Source organism: Haematobia irritans, chromosome 1 (assembly GCF_050003625.1).
Source record: "Haematobia irritans isolate KBUSLIRL chromosome 1, ASM5000362v1, whole genome shotgun sequence".
Classification (NCBI taxonomy): Eukaryota; Metazoa; Arthropoda; class Insecta; order Diptera; family Muscidae; genus Haematobia; species Haematobia irritans.
Window position 1 is genome coordinate 225,422,500 of NC_134397.1, and position 20,348 is coordinate 225,442,847.

At 30.3% G+C, this 20,348-nt stretch overlaps 1 protein-coding gene across 1 annotated transcript; it reads left to right on the forward strand.

Annotated features, from left to right (window-relative positions):
* Positions 1–207: 207 nt before the first annotated feature.
* Ent2 (Equilibrative nucleoside transporter 2) lies at positions 208–2,733 on the forward strand. Its single transcript, XM_075289728.1, has 2 exons — positions 208–576; positions 649–2,733. The coding sequence occupies exon 2, from the start codon at positions 919–921 to the stop codon at positions 2,293–2,295; it is 1,377 nt and encodes a 458-aa protein (XP_075145843.1). The 5' UTR covers positions 208–576; positions 649–918; the 3' UTR covers positions 2,296–2,733.
* Positions 2,734–20,348: the final 17,615 nt, after the last annotated feature.

Consider the following 20,348-nt stretch of genomic DNA (forward strand, 5'->3'; position numbering starts at 1 on the left):
TGGATGGAATAGCCTTGAACACTCTGTGTGTGTTTTTACCACGCATATTCAAAACTGCATTAATTATGCTAACATCTCTTAAGAATTTGTTGTTTCAATTTCATTTGATTGAACTGAGCTTAAACGAATAGATGTCAAATGTCAGATCATTTTGTTTGAGTATACGACCAGAGGGATACCATTCTTGATTGAATGACGAGAATAAAGAGCAGTCCTAACCTAGTGTTGTTTTGTTGTATACCAATCACTCATTCATTATTCGGTTCCTAGCATTCGATTAGATATGTCAAGCGGTATCTAAAAAAAGAAGATAGTAATCGAAATCCTATAAATCCATCACTACTTCAGATACATTGTTTTTGTTGCATTATAACCTAACACACGTTGTCGCGCGGTATATTTGGTCGCCTGTGCTGCTGCTGCTAGTGGCTTTTGGTGGTGCTGCTGCTGCTGATTATAATAATACGGGGCTAGCGAAATAATCTCTCTTAAATTCGATTGTAAATAGCGATCTTGTGGTTTTTTGCCATTTCAATTTGAGTTTGTTTGGCGAGAGCATGGCGAAATAACGATAAGGTTATTAATTTTTGTTTGATTTACACTTTGCCATAAATAATAGGGGAAAATATTCCTTTTTCTATTCTTCAGTTGCGGTGTTGGTAGTGTCGTGAGACTGTGTTTTTTTCTTCATTTGTTACTTTGTATTCGTCGCTATCGGTTAAGTCGATTTGTTCTACATTCACACTACTTTGGCTTTTGAGTGCATTCACCGTCGAGAAATTCAAGTGGCACACATACTCTCTCACACGTGAATACGTGAGAGGCCAACGGAAACTGGAAACTGAAAACTAGCTGCTGCCTCATTGGGTTGCTTCAATTTTGCCAGAAAAGGAAAAATAACCACAGCAGTGTATAATCATGGACAGGAATAATGAAAAAACACATTTCCTTAACTCTTCCAAACCAGTAACGCTCTCTCCCTCTTGGGAGGCCCAGAAACTTCCGGAAGATGATTTAAATTTCAAAGGTATGGGCAAAGGAAAGCCGCTGCCATCGAAGCCACCATTGGACAAGTGGAAAATTGTCCTATTGATATTCATGCTACATGGCCTGGGTACATTAATGCCTTGGAATATGTTCATCACAGCCAAAAGCTATTTTGAAGAATTTAAATTGGCTCCCACCGAGGGCAATGAGACAACCACTGTTTATGCCAGAAATTTTATGCAGTACTTAGGATTTGCATCACAGATTCCCAATTTGATTTTCAATTGGTTGAATATTTTCGTTCATCTTGGTGGTGACCTAACCAAACGTATTGTGTATAGCATACTGTTCGAGCTTTTGATTTTTATTGTCACCGTATTGATGGCCATTATGGATTCTACAAACTGGCAGGGAGCATTCTTCTGGATTACCATGGTCAGTGTGGTTTTGCTGAATATGGCAAATGGAATTTATCAAAACACCATTTATGGAATGGCTGCTACTCTCCCTATTAAATATACTGGTGCTGTTGTATTGGGATCTAATATTAGTGGCCTTTTCTCCACCATTATGTCCATATGTAGTACATATATATTTTCATCGCCCAGGACATCGGCCATCTATTATTTCATAACAGCCATGTTGATATTGCTGATCTGTTTCGATACCTACTTTGCATTGCCTCTGAATAAATTCTACAGATATCACACCATGTTGAGACGGAAAGAGGAGAAACCATTAACAAATAGCCAAGAAGTAACTAGAGTGCCTTACTGGACCGTTTTCAAACAAGCCGCTCCCCAAATGTTTAATATATTCTTTACGTTTTTCATAACTCTATCCGTATTCCCCGCCATACACTCGGATATCAAGGCCAACTCTCCTGATTTCTTTATATCATCAAATCTATTTGCTCCAATAACATGCTTCCTAACCTTTAACCTCTTTGCCATGTTGGGCAGTTTGACAACATCATGGATTCAATGGCCGAAACCTAGATTTTTATGTGTTCCCGTCATCTTACGTGTGGTCTTTATACCCCTGTTCTTGCTATGTAATTATATACCCAAAGGCATTGATAGAACCATTCCTGTGCTGATCTCAAATGAATGGGTTTACTGGATAATTGCCGTTGTTATGTCATACAGTTCGGGTTATTTGAGTTCATTGGGTATGATGTACGCACCTCAAACGGTCCAACCCAAATATCAGATAACTGCTGGTATGTTTGCCGCAGCCATGTTAATCACTGGCATTTTTTCAGGCATTCTCTTTTCATTTGTAATGCCTTCTTTGGTAGCACTTTAAATGCAATCCCAATCAATTAGTATGTACATATATACATGCAAAAACATTGTTTCGTTTCGTTTTTTTGGATGTATGTACAAACATTCTATATGTATGGCAACCAATCTAAAGAACAACCATCATAATCATTTACCCGCAGACAATAAGTTCTCCCCTCCTCTCTCTCTCTCTATCGTTTTTATATGGAAATCATTGAAAATGGAAAAGAATCATAAATTTGTAGTAATAGCTTGCCACACACAACCTTTTGTATACGGTCACAAATATAATTCGTTTATAATTTCATTATTATTTTTGTATATTGTTACTTTTCTATTGAAAAAAAAGTTTTTAGAATTTAAATAAGAAAACAAATCAAAAAAAAAAAGAAACTGTTGAAATGTGAACAGATACTGATAATAAAATCAAATTTCTGATAACATTTTTTTTACTATGAAATATGAGTTTTTGTTTAAGTTGCATTATTGTCATTTATTAATAATTAGGTATAGAATGCATATAAGGCTAAATGCCTTAATGTATTATATTTTGCTCATTATGCTTGTTTTCCAAGTTATATAAAATGCGTTTAAGATTCGCTTTATATTTTCATTGTAGAAGATATTAGTAAACTCGTTAATATTTACATATATATATTTTTTTAATTTTTATTTTGCTAAGCTTCCCACACTTATTAACTGCCAGTTCAATTTTGAAGATCATTTGCATTAATACCATTTTTAGAGAATCCTATATGTCTGATTCAGGACAGTGAAGTAATGACAATTCATAATTTATAAGTTATTTTTTATTACATTTGTCAAATGTTTAATTGTTACGTAATTTTTTATAAAATTGTAATAAAAAACAATAATAAAAAAACATTTTTAATACTGTAAAATGGTTTGGGATTTATATTATTTCTATTTTTATTAATAAGAACCAAAATATTTTTTCCCCAAAATTCATACAACTTAAAAATATATAATTTATTAAAAAACAAAAACCAACATACTTTTCCTTTGTTGTTTAAGCTATTCTTGTAGTTTAGTCAACGCATGGTTTTAAGATAAAATCGAAACAGTAACAATGAATGAAGAAGAAACCAACAATAACAAAAAAAAATGGGATATTTAAAAAGAAGACAGACACACTACGTTCGGCCAACCAAAACTGAATGGTTTTGAATTAGTAAAAAGTTAAGCTTAGAACTGCATTTTCATTGTAGCCTTACAGAAAAATCCTCTATAAATTACATTTAGACAATAGAATTTACAGTAGAATCCAATTTGATTTAATATATATACCAATTTAGTTTTCCTTAATTCATTTTAATTTGATTGAAATCTACACATATTTTTCAATGTACCCATACATTCATTTTTTATCATTTTTGTACGGAATATTGCTAAAATATATCTCCATGCCGATTCAATTGATTTCTTTTTTGTGTATACAAAGAAATTTTGTTGGGTTTGGTTTTTAGTTACTTGCCAAATAAAAACAAGTATATACGGCCGTAAGTTCGGCCAGGCCGAGTCTTATGTACCCTCCACCATGGATTGCGTAGAAATTTCTTGTGATCGGTTTATATGGGGGCTATATATGATTATGGACTGATATGGACCACTTTTGGCATGATTGTTAAATATCATATACTACCACCACGTACCAAATTTCAACCAGATCGGATGAATTTTGCTTCTCCAAAAGGCACCGGAGGTCAAATCTGGGGATCGGTTTATATGGGGGCTATATATAATTATGGACTGATATGAACCAAAGACCATATACTAACACCATGTACCAAATTTCAGCCGGATCGGATGAAATTGACTTCTCTTAGAGGCTCCGCAAGCCAAATCGGGGGATCGGTTTTTATGGGGGCTATATATAATTATGGACCGATGTGGACCAATTTTTGCATGGTTGTTAGAGACGGTATACTAACACTATGTACCAAATTTTAGCCGGATCGGATGAAATTTGCTTCTCTTAGAGGACCCGCAACCCAAATTTGGGGGTCCGTTTATATGGGGGCTATACGTAAAAGTGGACCGATATGGCCTATTTGCAATACCATCTGACCTACATCAATAACAGCTACTTGTGCCAAGTTTCAAGTCGATAGCTTGTTTCGTTCGGAAGTTAGCGTGATTTCAACAGACGGACGGACGGACATGCTCAGATCGACTATGAATTTCACCACGACCCAGAATATATATACTTTATGGGGTCTTAGAGCAATATTTCGATGTGTTACAAACGGAATGGTGGAGGGTATAAAAAAGCCATTGGAAATTGCGGCTCTTTGACACTCTAATTTTATTCTAGAAATCGTATGGGCTATATCGAATTACACATGTATATGGAAAATTTTGTTTGATTAGGTCGTTGTAGAAAATATCATAAACTTCACGTGCAAAATGTTTGTATTTCCTTTCCTCTCTCATATACTTGAAGTATATATCTTCTCTTATTCCGAAGCTAGAGTAATTTAAACAGATAGACGAACATTTGAATTGTGTACATTAGTATCTTTTATCTTTCTTATACCGTCGATCAAAGGGTAGAAATATATTTGTAATTGCATTTTTAATACATAGACATATTAGCTTTCAAACGAAACTTAACGATAGACTTCCTATTGGACATATAAGCACCATATATAAACCGAACCCCATATTAGATTTTTTGAAATCTAATATTTCACCCGATCCATCTGAAATTCGTCGGTGTTCACTCTTACACAACCACACAAATTGGTCATATCGATCCACATAATTAGATGTAACCCCCATATAGACAGATATCTCAATTTTATTTCTTGAAGAACTAGAAGCCCCAAATTTTTATTTAATTTGTATCGAAATCTAGACTTCTGTTTAAGCTACAAACACATACTCTGACGATGTTTAATTCTGTCCAGAATGCATATGGGGTTAACTAAACCGCGGTATAGACCCAAATGGATCGCAATATCAATAATGCTACTAGTTGAGAAATCGGCACAAGAAACTTATAGTGGGGAACAAAACTGAGTGCATGTTTACCAGTTTTTCATTTTTTTTTAAGTTATGTTTTTTTTTAAGTTTTAAACTCCAATTGCTGCAAAGATAAATCATATACTACTCGATTTATTAAAATACAATACAAGTAAGCCTCATTGCACTCATTTTTGCACTTTATGCATAATACATTAAAATCAAATGGTTTAGTATTTAGTCCGGTAGGCTTTTCACTCGCCTTGGCATCACGGTTGCGACTTGAACCAAAAATAATCTATCAAAAAAATGTTGTCAAAATTTTATTTCTATAGAAAATCTTGTAAAAATTTTATTTCTATAGAAAATTTTGTCAAAATTTTATTTCCATAGAACATTTTGTGAAAATTTTATTTCTATTGAAAATTTTGTCAGAAGTTTATTTCTATAGAAAATTTTGTCAAAATTTTATTATTTCTATAGACAATTTTGTCAAAATTTTATTTCTATAGAACATTTTGTCAAAATTTTATTCCTATAGAAAATTTTGTCAAAATTTTATTTCCATAGATTTTTTTTTCAAAATTTTATTTCTATGGAAAATTTTGTCAAAATTTTATTTCTATAGAAAATTTTGTCAAAATTTTATTTCTATAGAAAATTTTGTCAAAATTTTATTTCTATAGAAAATTTTGTCAAAATTTTATTATTTCTATAGAACATTTTGTAAAACTTTTATTTCTATATAAAATTTTGTAAAAATTTTATTTCTATACAAAATTTTTGTAAAAATTTTACTTCTGTACAAAATTTTGTAAAAATTTTATTTATACAGAAAATTTTGTCAACATTTTATTACTATAGAAAAATTTGTCAAAAATTTATTTCTATAAAAAATTTATTTATATAGAAAATTTTGTCAAAATTTTATTTATATAGAAAATTTTGTCAAAATTTTATTTCTATAGAAAATTTTGTAAAAATTTTATTTCTATAGAAAATTTTGTAAAAATTTTATTTCTATAGAAAAATTTGTAAAAATGTTATTTCTATAGAAAATTTTGTCAAAATTTATATCCATAGGTTAGGTTAGGTTAGGTGGCAGCCCGATGTATCAGGCTCACTTAGACTATTCAGTCCCTTGTGAAATAGAAATTTTTTGACAATTTTATTTCCATAGAAAATTTTTTTTCAAAATTTTATATCTATAGAAAATTTTGTCAAAATTTTATTTCTATAGAAAATTTTGTCAAAATTTTATTTCTATAGAAAATTTTGTCAAAATTTTATTTCTATAGAAAATTTTGTCAAAATTTTATTTCTATAGAATTTTTTTTTTCAAAATTTTATTTCTAAGGAAAATTTTGTCAAAATTTTGTTTCTATAGAAAATTTTGTCAAAATATTATTTCTATAGAAAATTTTGTCAAAATTTTATTTCTATACAAAATATTCTCAAAAATTTTATTTCTATAGAAAATTTTGTCAAAATTTCTATAGCAAAATTTTCTATAGAAATAAAATTTTGACAAAATTTTGTATAGAAATAAAATTTAATTCTATAGAAAATTTTGTAAAAATGTTATTTCTGTACAACTCCGAGAATGGTTTTTTGCTGGAATGGACTGTATAGTTTAATAATCTACCAGAATCTTAAATCAGTATGAAAAACAAAGAGTAAAGAAAAAGAGGCAGTTTCAGTATAAACGTTATAAAATTCAGATTTATTGTGGATGGCGGCTGACTGACAAAACACAAGTGAAATATTGAAAATTCATTAATCAGACATAATTAATTAGTACAAGGAAATTCATTTTAGAAAAGGACAAATATTTGAAAAGAATTTGAGTGAGAGCTTTCCCTGTGTGAAAGGGAAAACTGCTAGGGTTACCACTATAAGGTGAGTACTATGTTCGGTTTTTTCACCAAAACACTAATTTAAAAGTTCAAATATATTTATGAAAACGATTATATTTTGATCGAGTCTTGCCAAATAATGGATGGAAAAGATCCAAGGAATTGATTGCAAATAATTTTATATTTCTAAATGGTGGTGGTGGTTTTCAGCTTGAAAACTGAACATAGTACTCAGCTATATCAGTAAATAAGCATATATGAACTTAACTATGTGTAATTCATTTTAGCAATTCATTAATTCAATAATTGTTACACGATAAACAAGACAAAATCATTGTTGAACGGAGTTCAACAATTTCTATAGAAAATTTTGTCAAAATTTTATTTCTATAGAAAATTTTGTCAAAATTTTATATCTATAGAAAATTTTGTCAACATTTTATTTCTATAGAAAATTTTGTCAAAATTTTATTTCTCTGTTTTGTTTTCGAGCTTGAGATCTATATGTATTTTTATTTTCCTTCAATATTTCGCAATTTCCTTGAATTGCTTCTACAGGAAGTATTGATCTATAATAAATATATTATAAAAAATTAATCTAATAGCATAAACTATATCGATGTCTACATTCCAAAGTGCGCTAAGTCTAAAAAGTGAATTTTACAGGAAACAAGTTCAAAGTTTTGTTTTTTGAAATTTCTAAAAACCCGTATAATATAGAAATTCCCTTATTTTCGGTCTTAAGATAATATTTTTTATAAATTTTCTTTTTAGCATATATGAACTTAAAATAGTGATAATAGAACATGGCTAAAAATGACATAGACCACTTTAAGCTGAGTACTATGTTCAGTTTTCAAGCTGAAAACCCGCTTATTTTCACGGTTACTTTTTTAATTTAATTAAATTATAAATACAAAATGGTTCACAATCAATTCCTTAGATCTTTTCCATTCATTATTTCGCAAGACTTTTTATAAATATAATCGTCTTCATATAGATTTTTGTACTTTTAATTTAGTGTTTTGGTGAAAAATACGAACATAGTACTCACCATTAGACCGAACAAAGCTTTTTGCCCTTTTTGGATTGGACATTTTCTAAAACTTTAATCACAGGCTAAGTACAATATTAACCATAACTTTTGATAGAAGGGTCCAATAAATTCCAAATTTTGACAGAATTCAATTCACATCAATCCGAATAAAAAACAGCGAACTCCACAAAACATGCTAAGACGACTTAGCGTACTCTGGAATGAGGCCATCGATATGATAACAATACTTTTATAATAACATTAAATACATTTACAACATAAATAATAAACATCTCTATATAATAGGTTTTATTAAGTTTATCTTTGTGGGAAAAACAAGACATTTTCAATTTAATAAATTAATTGCGAAAAGTGAAAACATGCACTCGGTTTTACTCCCCACTGTACGTCATGTTATAGGGGCTATATTTATTTATAGCCCCTATAAATTAATTTCTAGATTTTGCCGTGATGCGATTTGATTTAGTTTCAGTTAAATTTTGTTTCAATTGTATGCTTGGCCGTTTTTCTTTTTCTTTATTTTGAAATTGGTTTTATTTTACTTTTATATTAATTCTTATTAATGAGAAAATACCATGGAAGAAATGTTCTAATAATTTTATTTTATATGAAAAGGTCATTGCTCCAGGCGTATTCGATATTATGGACGATGGTCTCCGTATTGATTACAAAATTGCATGTAGTAAAAAGTATGACCCAGTATCGGCATTTGTTTTTAATCTAGTATAATAAACATGAAAACAATAACGTTTGATTGTTTCAATGCGAAATACTACACGATTAAAAAAAAAATCAGAACATCAGTATGCTGGATAAAGGAAAGCCTTTCATCTAAAACTGAAAATAATGTGAAATACTTTGTAATTATAACAAATATATATGGCCGTAAGTTCAGCCAGGCTGAATTGTATGTACTCTCCACCATGGATTGTGTAGAAAGTTCTACTAAAGACTGTCATCCATAATCGAATTACTTGGGTTTGGTAACAAATGGCAATAGCAAAGAATACACTCATAGAAATAAGTCTGCTAAAAGCAGCAGTCTGCTGGTATATTTTTGTACATCAGGATCTAACGAACAACAAATTATAAAATTGTTATACCCTCCACCATAGGAAGGGTGGAAGGGTCGTTCCGTTTGTAACACATCAAAACATTGCTCTAAGGCCCCATAAAGTGTATATATTGTGGGTCGTAGTGACATTCTTAGTCGATCTAGCCACGTCCGTCCGTCCGTCTGTTGAAATCACGCTAACTTCCAAATGAAATAAGCTGTCGACTTGAAACTTGGCACAAGTAGTTGTTATTGATGTAGGTCGGATGTTATTGCAAATGGGCCATATCGGGCCACTTTTACGTATAGCCCCCATAAAACCCATCCCAGATTTGGCTTGCGGAGCCTCTTAGAGAGGCAAATTTTATCCGATCCGGTTGAAATTTTGTACTTGGTGTTAGTATATGGTCTCTAACAACCATGCAAAAATTGCTCCATATCGGTCCATAAATATATATAGCCCCCATATAAACCGATCCTCAGATTTCGTATTGGAACCTCTTGGGGGAGCAAATTTCATTGGATTCACTGGAAATTTTGTATTTTGTGTAAGTATATGGACACTACTAACCAATCAAAAATTAGTTTATATCGGTCCATAATTACATATAGCACCCATATAAACCGATCCCCAGATTTGACCTCCGGAGCCTCTTGGAGGAGCAAAATTCATACAATTCGTTGGAAATTTGGTACAAACTTGGTCCATATCGTAATTGCATATAGCCTCCATATAAAGCGACTCCCATATTTCAATTCCTCCACTCCAATTACCGCACAAAAGTTCATATGGGTTCGTAATTATTTGTAGACTTACCTATATATACCACGTATGGACTACTTAACTTGACATCGGTAAGTATTATCACAACCTTAGTAATTCGATTGTGGATGACAGTCTTCAGTAGAATTTTCTACGCAATCCATGGTGGAGGGTACATAAGATTCGGCCTGACCGAACTTTCGGCCGTACTACTTGTTAGGTTATAAATTTTTTCCCCCCAAAGCGTATCTAAGAACCAAAAGTAGTTTTTGGAATATTTTTCCACTGTAATATCTTTCAAAGCTCCTAAACGCGATCAGCAAACATTTTGTTTGCTGTTATGTCTCATTTTGGGCAAATACTACAGATATTCATAAAATATTGTTTTACGATAGACCCTAAGTTGACATTTTTATTCGTTTTAGCCTAACTGAAACAGTGTAGTCGAGCTTAAGAAATAGCAGACAATGTTTGCTATTTCAGCAAACATTGTCTGCTATTTCTTAAGCTTTTTTTAGCAGACATTTTGTTGTTTTAGCAGACTTTGATGCTGTTTCTACTAACAAATTTATTTGGGTGTATACATGTAAGCTCTTTGGTAGAATTTGAAATTACAATGCCAAAACCAAATTCTTCAATGTTTGATCTTCATGCAATAAACTAATTGGCAAGTTTAGTCAAAATTCCATTTACCATAGACAGTTTATATGCATATCTCTTGCCAATATTGGGGGTCGTTAATGTCATATATTGTCTACTGATATCATTTGTTTTGCAACACGCAATAGGCTTCAATTATATATCAAAATGGATGTTATTGGCAATTATGTATAAAAAGAACTTTAATGGATTCCCATTGGCAATAAATTATTTTATGTATACATTATTATATATATTTATTGATATATTATTTGTTTAGAAGTAAAAATGTTGTATGATTTTAAATATCATAATTTTTGAATACAAGAGCGCTATCACAGTCCTAGTACAAGCAATTTGTCTGTATTGTATTACTTATCAATAGCCCGTTTTTTTTTTTGATAACAGCAAGCACGGAATCATATCATAAAAAAACTTGTTGGAAACTAAATTTATTTTAAATGCATTTGTTGCTAAATGTTTTTTTTTTTTTGTTTAAATAAATACACAAATTATATTAGGTTAGGTTAGGTGGCAGCCCGATATATTAGGCTCACTTAGACTATTCAGTCGATTGTGATACCACATTGTTTTTTTTTGTTTAAATAAATACACAAATTATATTGGTTAGATTCAAATGAAAGCAATATTTTCATATCTAAATTTAGCGTTGTAATATATTTTTTGAGACATATCGCTAAAATAACCACACGCAAAAAAATAATTCTTTCCTCCCAAACGAAATTTTAGACAAACAAAGTTCGTTTCTCATTTGCTTTTCGCTGTAAGGAAGTGTATTTGGAAGAAAAGTATATACTTTTTGTGATAAACGTTTATTCTTTTCCAGGATGTAAAAACAATTTCATAAAGTCAAACTCAAAAAAAAGAAAAACATTGTTTTCTTGCTAATTGCATTTTCCCTCACATCTTTCTCACATCCACGAGGTTTTTTAGTTCTTAACACCTTTTCCTGTAATACCAACAATGTAGAAGAAATTATACGATTTTATAAATTTTTAAAATTTTTTTACCTTTAGCCTGGACGGAGAATCGAACCACGGACCATGCACTTTGTAAGCCAACACACTAACCACTGAGCTATGTACCTGTTATGGTCATCAATAGATAAATATCCATATAAGTTATATTTATATAGCATAGCTTACGGCGCCCACGAACCGAATAAACAAAGTTTATTTAACAGAAACAAACATTTAGTTTGGCACCGTGGAGCAGTGGTTGCTACGTCCGACTCTCATGCCAAGGGTCGTGGGTTCGATCCCTGCTTCGGCCAAAGTTTTTTTTTTTTGCTTTTGTTTTTTTTTACATATATTCCAGATATATTCGGAAGATTCCGAAAAAATGTTCAACATTACATTGTACTATATTAAATTTTGACTGTAAAATGTGTCTTATTAAAGACCTAAAGTCAGAAAAGAACAGTGTTTGATATAAACGACATGGACTGAGTTGTTGTTTCAAAAATAACTTTTTTTTTATTGAAAAAATAAAAATTTTGTAACAAAGGAATTTTTTTAGTGATAAAAGTTTAAAATTTTCGAAGCAATTCAAAAAACTCTAACAAAAGAAAAACGTTTTCGGTACACGTTTTCCAAACGTTTTTTTTCTTTGCGTGCAGATGTCTCAAAATTGTGGGGAATTTCCATAAATTTGGGGATTTTCTTGAAATCGGTTTGACATAATAAATTAACATCAAATTTCTACATTTTTCAAAAGCCCATTGGTTCGTCAACATTAAAAAAAAAATAAAACTATGCTGCTCTTTATTCCACGGTATTCGAAAGGGTGCAAATGGAGCATTTGAACTAGAAACGGACACAGGGTTTTATTTTGGGGGGCCCAAGCTCTTTTTGTTTTTAATTTTACTCAGTTTGGCTAAGATATTTTTCTACAAATGCAAAATCATTTCAGACTCGTTGCCTCCGTAATCAGTGTTCAGCATTGATTTGGACAATATATCCGATAAATTCAGAAATTATGAAGATAATTCTCTTTAATATTGATCTACTACCACGGTTTTCACTCGAGCCAAATATAATCTACCAAAATTGGGAGAAAATTTTACCCAAAAACAAACAAATCTTTTTTCCAAAATTTTATTTCTATAGAAAATTTTGTCAAAATTTTATTTATAAAGAAAATTTTGTCAAAATTTTATCTATAAAGAAAATTTTGTCAAAATTTTATTTCTATAGAAAATTTTGCAACAATTTTATTTCTATATGAAATTTTGCAACAACTTTATTTCTCTATAGAAATTTTGTTAAAATTTTATTTCTATAGAAATTTTGTCAAAATTTTATTTCTGTTGAAAATTTTGTCAAAATTTCGTTTCTATAGAAAATTTTGTCAACATTTCATTTCTATAGAAAATTTTGTCAAAATTTTATTTCTCTAGGAAAGTTTGTCAAAATTTTACATTTCTAACAAATTTTGTCTAAATTTTATTTCTATAGTAAATTTTGTCAAAATTGTATATCTGTAGAAACTTGTGTCAAAATTTTATTTTTATAGAAAACTATAGAAACTTGTGTCAACATTTTATTTGTATAGAAAATTTTGTCAAAATTTTATTTTTATAGAAAATTTTGTCAAAAAAAAATTTTTTATAGAAAATTTTGTCAAATTTTTATTTTTATAGAAAATTTTGCCAAAGTTGTATTTTTATAAGAAATTTTGTCAAAATTTTAAATGAACAAGTGAGTAAAGTAGAAAGTCGGGAGGGCCGACTATATCATACCCTAAACCACCCCTAGTGAATTAGTAAACATAAGCATTTGTGGGGTATCATTGGTATAGGTTTTGGAGAACATAAAGGGGGGTACATGTTTATGGGTGACTTGTCACAATCTGAGCAGAAATGTCTAACATTAGGAGCTATAGTTTATTTTGCACCAAAAGAGTTAGTATGCCACTAATATTGAGTTCATTATTAAAAAAGAGGAAATCGGTCAAATAGTTGTGGGTAATAAATCCAAATTTCTGCAAATAGGGCAATAGATTTATGTAAGAGCTACATGTTAGTCTAAATACGATCAGCTAGTATATCAAAATTTGAAATTTGAATAACATAGGTTAATTAATAAGAGTATTATGACCAAATATGACAAAACATATATATGGGAGCTAAAGGGTGATTTGTTAAGAGCTTGATAACTTTTTTTAAAAAAAAACGCCTAAAATTTGCAAAATCTCATCGGTTCTTTATTTGAAACGTTAGATTGGTCCATGACATTTACTTTTTGAAGATAATTTCATTTAAATGTTGACCGCGGCTGCGTCTTAGGTGGTCCATTCGGAAAGTCCAATTTTGGGCAACTTTTTCGAGCATTTCGGCCGGAATAGCCCGAATTTCTTCGGAAATGTTGTCTTCCAAAGCTGGAATAGTTGCTGGCTTATTTCTGTAGACTTTAGACTTGACGTAGCCCCACAAAAAATAGTCTAAAGGCGTCAAATCGCATGATCTTGGTGGCCAACTTACCGGTCCATTTCTTGAGATGAATTGTTCTCCGAAGTTTTCCCTCAAAATGGCCATAGAATCGCGAGCTGTGTGGCATGTAGCGCCATCTTGTTGAAACCACATGTCAACCAAGTTCAGTTCTTCCATTTTTGGCAACAAAAAGTTTATTAGCATCGAACGATAGCGATCGCCATTCACCGTAACGTTGCGTCCAACAGCATCTTTGAAAAAATACGGTCCAATGATTCCACCAGCGTACAAACCACACCAAACAGTGCATTTTTCGGGATGCATGGGCAGTTCTTGAACGGCTTCTGGTTGCTCTTCACTCCAAATGCGGCAATTTTGCTTATTTACGTAGCCATTCAACCAGAAATGAGCCTCATCGCTGAACAAAATTTGTCGATAAAAAAGCGGATTTTCTGCCAACTTTTCTAGGGCCCATTCACTGATTTGCAAGCGTTGCTCGTTAGTAAGTCTATTCATGATGAAATGTCAAAGCATACTGAGCATCTTTCTCTTTGACACCATGTCTGAAATCCCACGTGATCTGTCAAATACTAATGCATGAAAATCCTAACCTCAAAAGAATCACCCTTTATATCTAAATTTGAAACGATTTCGATGAAATTTTGCACACACAGTTGGTGCTATAGAAGATTACATTTAGCCAACCTTGGTTACGATCGGATGATACATATATATGGGAGCTATATCTAAATCTGAACCGGTTTCGATGAAATTTCGCACATACAGTTAGAGCTATAGAAAATTACATTTAGCCAACTTTGAGTACGATCGGTTGATAAATAAGGGTTTTACGGCCAAATTTGACGAAATCGGGCGACACATATATATGGGAGCTATATCTAAATCTGAACCGATTTCGATGAAATTGCGCACATAAATTTAGAGGTATAGAAGATTAAATTTAGCCAACTTTGAGAACTATCGGATGATAAATAAGGGTTTTACGATCTCCTGGTGTTTTGGTTCGAAATCTTGAATTTTTTAATTTTTTTAATTTAATTTTTTAATTATTACTGATTTTCCACAGCAGAGCCTTTTTCTTCATTTATTTATTTTTTTTTTCTTCATAAAAAATGTATTGCGGATTTTTGTGAGGAATTTAAATTGGTGACTTTGGGGAAGAAAGCATCATAATTTGGGGACAAGAGCCAGAAAAATACTGACAAAACTGGTAGCATGTTTGATGTTTTAGCAAACGAGATTTTATTCCCCTTCAGCTAACAAAAACTATGGAAAAAATATTTTTCTTGTTGTTGTTTAACTCTTTTTCTGAGTGTATTCTTTCCCATTTTAACAAAGTTTTTCATATTTTTGCACATTTTAAGTTTTTTTTTTTAATAAAATAATATTATCCCCTGAATCCCCAAAAATTTCACTGCAACAAGCGAAAATAAGCAATATTGATTGCTTCCCTCTTCAGCGGTGGAAAAAATCTGCTCTAAGGGTAATGTGTTAAATTATTGAACACACTAATTTGAATAATACTTAAATAAACGTAATAGTTTTGTTTTGCGAATTTGTTACGTTATGACAGCCATACAAAATGTTTGCATGCACATTTACCCAATTTTTGTTTAGACAAAGTAGAATCTTTTGTGAAATTGAAAAGTAATGCTAAAAATACTAGAAAAAGAAAAACAGTTTGTGGTTTAAATATTCCTGGACGTCACATACATAGGTCATAAAACATTCAATGTAGAACATTTTGCATACACGCAAAGAAAAAAAACGTTTGGAAAACGTGTACCGAAAACGTTTTTCTTTTGTTAGAGTTTTTTGAATTGCTTCGAAAATTTTAAACTTTTATCACTAAAAAAATTCCTTTGTTACAAAATTTTTATTTTTTCAATAAAAAAAAGTTATTTTTGAAACAACAACTCAGTCCATGTCGTTTATATCAAACACTGTTCTTTTCTGACTTTAGGTCTTTAATAAGACACATTTTACAGTCAAAATTTAATATAGTACAATGTAATGTTGAACATTTTTTCGGAATCTTCCGAATATATCTGGAATATATGTAAAAAAAAAACAAAAGCAAAAAAAAAAAATCTTTGGCCGAAGCAGGGATCGAACCCACGACCCTTGGCATGAGAGTCGGACGTAGCAACCACTGCTCCACGGTGCCAAACTAAATGTTTGTTTCTGTTAAATAAACTTTGTTTATTCGGTTCGTGGGCGCCGTAAGCTATGCTATATAAATATAACTTATATGGATATTTATCTATTGATGACCATAACAGGTACATAGCTCAGTGGTTAGTGTGTTGGCTTACAAAGTGCATGGTCCGTGGTTCGATTCTCCGTCCAGGCTAAAGGTAAAAAAATTTTAAAAATTTATAAAATCGTATAATTTCTTCTACATTGTTGGTATTACAGGAAAAGGTGTTAAGAACTAAAAAACCTCGTGGATGTGAGGGAAAATGCAATTAGCAAGAAAACAATGTTTTTTCTTTTTTTTGAGTTTGACTTTATGAAATTGTTTTTACATCCTGGAAAAGAATAAACGTTTATCACAAAAAGTATATACTTTTCTTCCAAATACACTTCCTTACAGCGAAAAGCAAATGAGAAACGAACTTTGTTTGTCTAAAATTTCGTTTGGGAGGAAAGAATTATTTTTTTGCGTGTACACAAAGGTTAATACATACATTTTAATAATAGCTCGCACAATTTTTTTTTCGAAAATGTCTGTTATGGTTTTTTGTATTTGCTTGTATCAACTATAGAACAGTTTGCTTCTTTGCTTAGACATTCCATTATAGAAAAAAACTTTATGTGTGGGCCGTAATTTAATGCTGAACCAAAAAGAGCCAAAATAGTTTAATGTTCGAACGTTAGTCATAAACAAATCACGCAAGAAAGTCTTTTAATTATCATAAACAAGTTTTTAATAATATTCTGCAAATTAGAAAACTCGAAGAAAAATTTTAGTATACATACACCCAAAGAATATTGTTATTCATAACAGCAAACAGTTGTTGGCTATAACCAAAGATTATAGATTAAGGAAGATAGGAAATTAGCTGCTGAGGAGGATCGAACCATTTACCGGGTTAGTTTAATACTCGAACCAAACACGTATAATACAAGTATTGACATAGCATTAAAATGCAAATAAAAAGCAATTATGTGCACGAAATTTCCATAAAGGGGAAAATGTAATTTTTTTGTTGTTGCCTGATATTTAACATTGTTTCATTAAGAAAATTAAGTTTTTCATTTAAAAAATAAAAACGAAAAACAAATAAAAAAATTACAAACATGTATGGAACTAAAATGGTAAATGCAACATTTGGTATGACGCAAGCCAATTTCCAATTTCCTCAAGTTTATAATCTTTGGCTATAACAGCAGTTTTTGTCTGCTGAAAAAGGGAAAGCAGTCAATGTAGTTGTGTTTTAACAAACATCCGTTAGTTGAAACAGCAAAGATTCTCTCTGCTGAAGTAGCAAAATAATACTGCTGTTTGCAAACATTTTTTGAAAAACATCTCTGCTGAAATATGTTATCATACTTCAGTATGATAAAAGATAATGGAATTTTTTATTTTAAATTTATTTTAAGGTAGAATTACATACACTCATAGAAAAAAGTCTGCTAAAAACAGCAGTCGATGTCTGCTGTTATATTTTTGTACTTCAGGGCCTAATGAACAACAATTTGTAAAATTTGGAGGTTATAAAATTTTCCCCAAAGCATATTTAAGAACCAAAAGTAGTTTTTGGTATATTTTTGCTCTGTAATATACTAACAAGCTCCTAAATACGATCAGCAAACATTTTGTTTGCTGTTATGCCTCAATTCGATAAATATTCAGATTTTTGGTCAAATACTATAGATATTCATGAAATATTGTGTTAATTCTGTTAGGATAGCTCCTATGTTGACATTTTGCCAAAATAAAACATGTTTTAGTGTAATCGAGCTTAAAAAATAGCAGGAAATGTTTGCTATTTCAGCAAACAGTGACTGCTGTCCCTTTTTCAGCAGACTTTCTGCTGTTTTAGCAGACTTTTCTGTTGTCCCTACTAACAAATTTCATTGGGTGTACCATGCGTTCAATGCGTCCGATGATTGAAGAGTTGAAATTTCTCTTTGAAATCAAAAGCTCGAATAGTCAGAAAAAAATCAACCCTTCCATCAACGCATTGGCGCATGGTGTGTAATTTAACCTTTAGTTCATGAACATTTTTTGATTTTAGTTCAATTTTGCCAAATGTTCTTATTTTAATGTTTTTTTGCTTACTTTAATTACGTGAAGTAAAAATGAGAAAAAGAGTTTTATTCAAATTAAGCACACAATAGTACTAAACAGGGCTGTGGAGCCGGAGTCGGAGTCTTGGAGTCGGAGTCTGAAGATTTTGCTGGAGTCGGAGTCGGAGTCGTAAAAATTTTGCTCTACTCCGACTCCGGCTAAACCAAATTTATCACTTCACATTTTTTGTAACTAAGCTAGTTTTTACGCAAATTAGTTTCCATTGCGTTATTCATTAGATCAATGTACAGCATGATTGTAAATGAAAATAAACTTCCAATTACGACTATCTTTTTATGTTTCCTAGAATATTTGACTAGCAGATGGGCTGGATCGATCCATTTTAATGCCCATATCAAGTTATTTGAAATATTTCGAACAATCGAAATTATTTTTTTTTAATTTTATTTTAAGGCCATATACATATGTATATATTTTTTTATAGAAAATTTTGTCAAAATAATATTTCTATAAAAAGTTTTGTCAAAATTGTATTTCTATTGAAAATTTTGTGAAAATTTTATTTCTATAAAAAATTTATTCGAAATTTTATTACTATAGAAATATTTTTTTCTATAGAAAATTTAGTCAAAATTTTATTTCTATATAAAATTGAGTCAAAATTTTGTTTCTATGGAATAGAAACAAAAATTTTCTATAGAAAATTTTGCAAAATTTGGTTTATTAAACAAAAAGTTTTTCAAAATTTTATTTCTATTCATAACTTTATTTCTATAAATTTAAGTTAACATTTTATTTCTATAGAAAATTTTGCCAAAATTTTATAGTAATAGACTTTTTTATTAGAAAATTTGGTCAAAATTTTGTTTCTATAGAATATTTTGCCAAATTTTATTTCTATAGAAAATTTTGCAAAATTTTGTTTGTTACACAAAAATTTTTTCAAAATTTTATTTCTATTCATAATTTTATTTCTATTTTTTTCTAAAATTGTATTTTTATTGATAATTTTTTCAAAATTTTATTTCTGTAAGAAAAAATTGTCAAATTTTATTTCTATAACAAATTTTCTCAAACATTTTTTTTTTCTTACTGATGCTCACTGATACTCACTGCTATATAAAATGTATTCAAAATTTTATTAATATACAAATATTTTTTTCTATATAAAATTTAGTCAACATTTTATTTCTATAGAAAATTTAGTCAAAATTTTGTTTCTGTAGAATATTTTGCAGAATTTTATTTACTACATAAAAATTTTTCTAAAATTGTATTTTTTTGATAATTTTTCAAAATTTTATTTCTATAAGAAAAAATTGTCAAATTTTATTTCTATAGCAAATTTTCTCAAAAATTTTTTTCTTATTGACGCTCACTGATACTCACTGATATAAAAAATGTATTCAAAGTTTTATTAATATACAAATATTTTTTTATTTCTATTGATAATTTTTTCAAACTTTTATTTCTATAAAAAATTTTGCCAAATTTTATTTCTATAAAAATTTTTATATTTCATGTTAGCCTGATAATGAAACAGGCAATTGACGTCCAAATGCATTATATCTAATTATACAATTATTTTTCGAGCTTTATGGACAGATATAGATTAAGGAACATGATTAATAGAGCCATTGAAAAGAAAACGCCAGATACCAATCTATACACGCCTGGACTGTACATGTTTCGGTTCGGGCGAATGAACCTTTCCACAGCCTTTAGTATAGTCTGGCTGGGAGAGATAACTCAATTTTGGGCCCTTTATGCTAACTCCTTATGGAGAAAACATTTGGGAAATTTCCTCTTACAAATTGAATCATCTTTTCTCCCACTGTACATCATCTTTTCATATAACTTACAAGTCCCTTAATCTTATTTTTATTTCGTTTTGTTACATAGTAATGCAACAACACGAAATTTATTTTTAGAAAGCTAATTTGTTAGAATTCACCTAAGTGGTGAACAGTCGAACAATGCTTGTTGTTTCT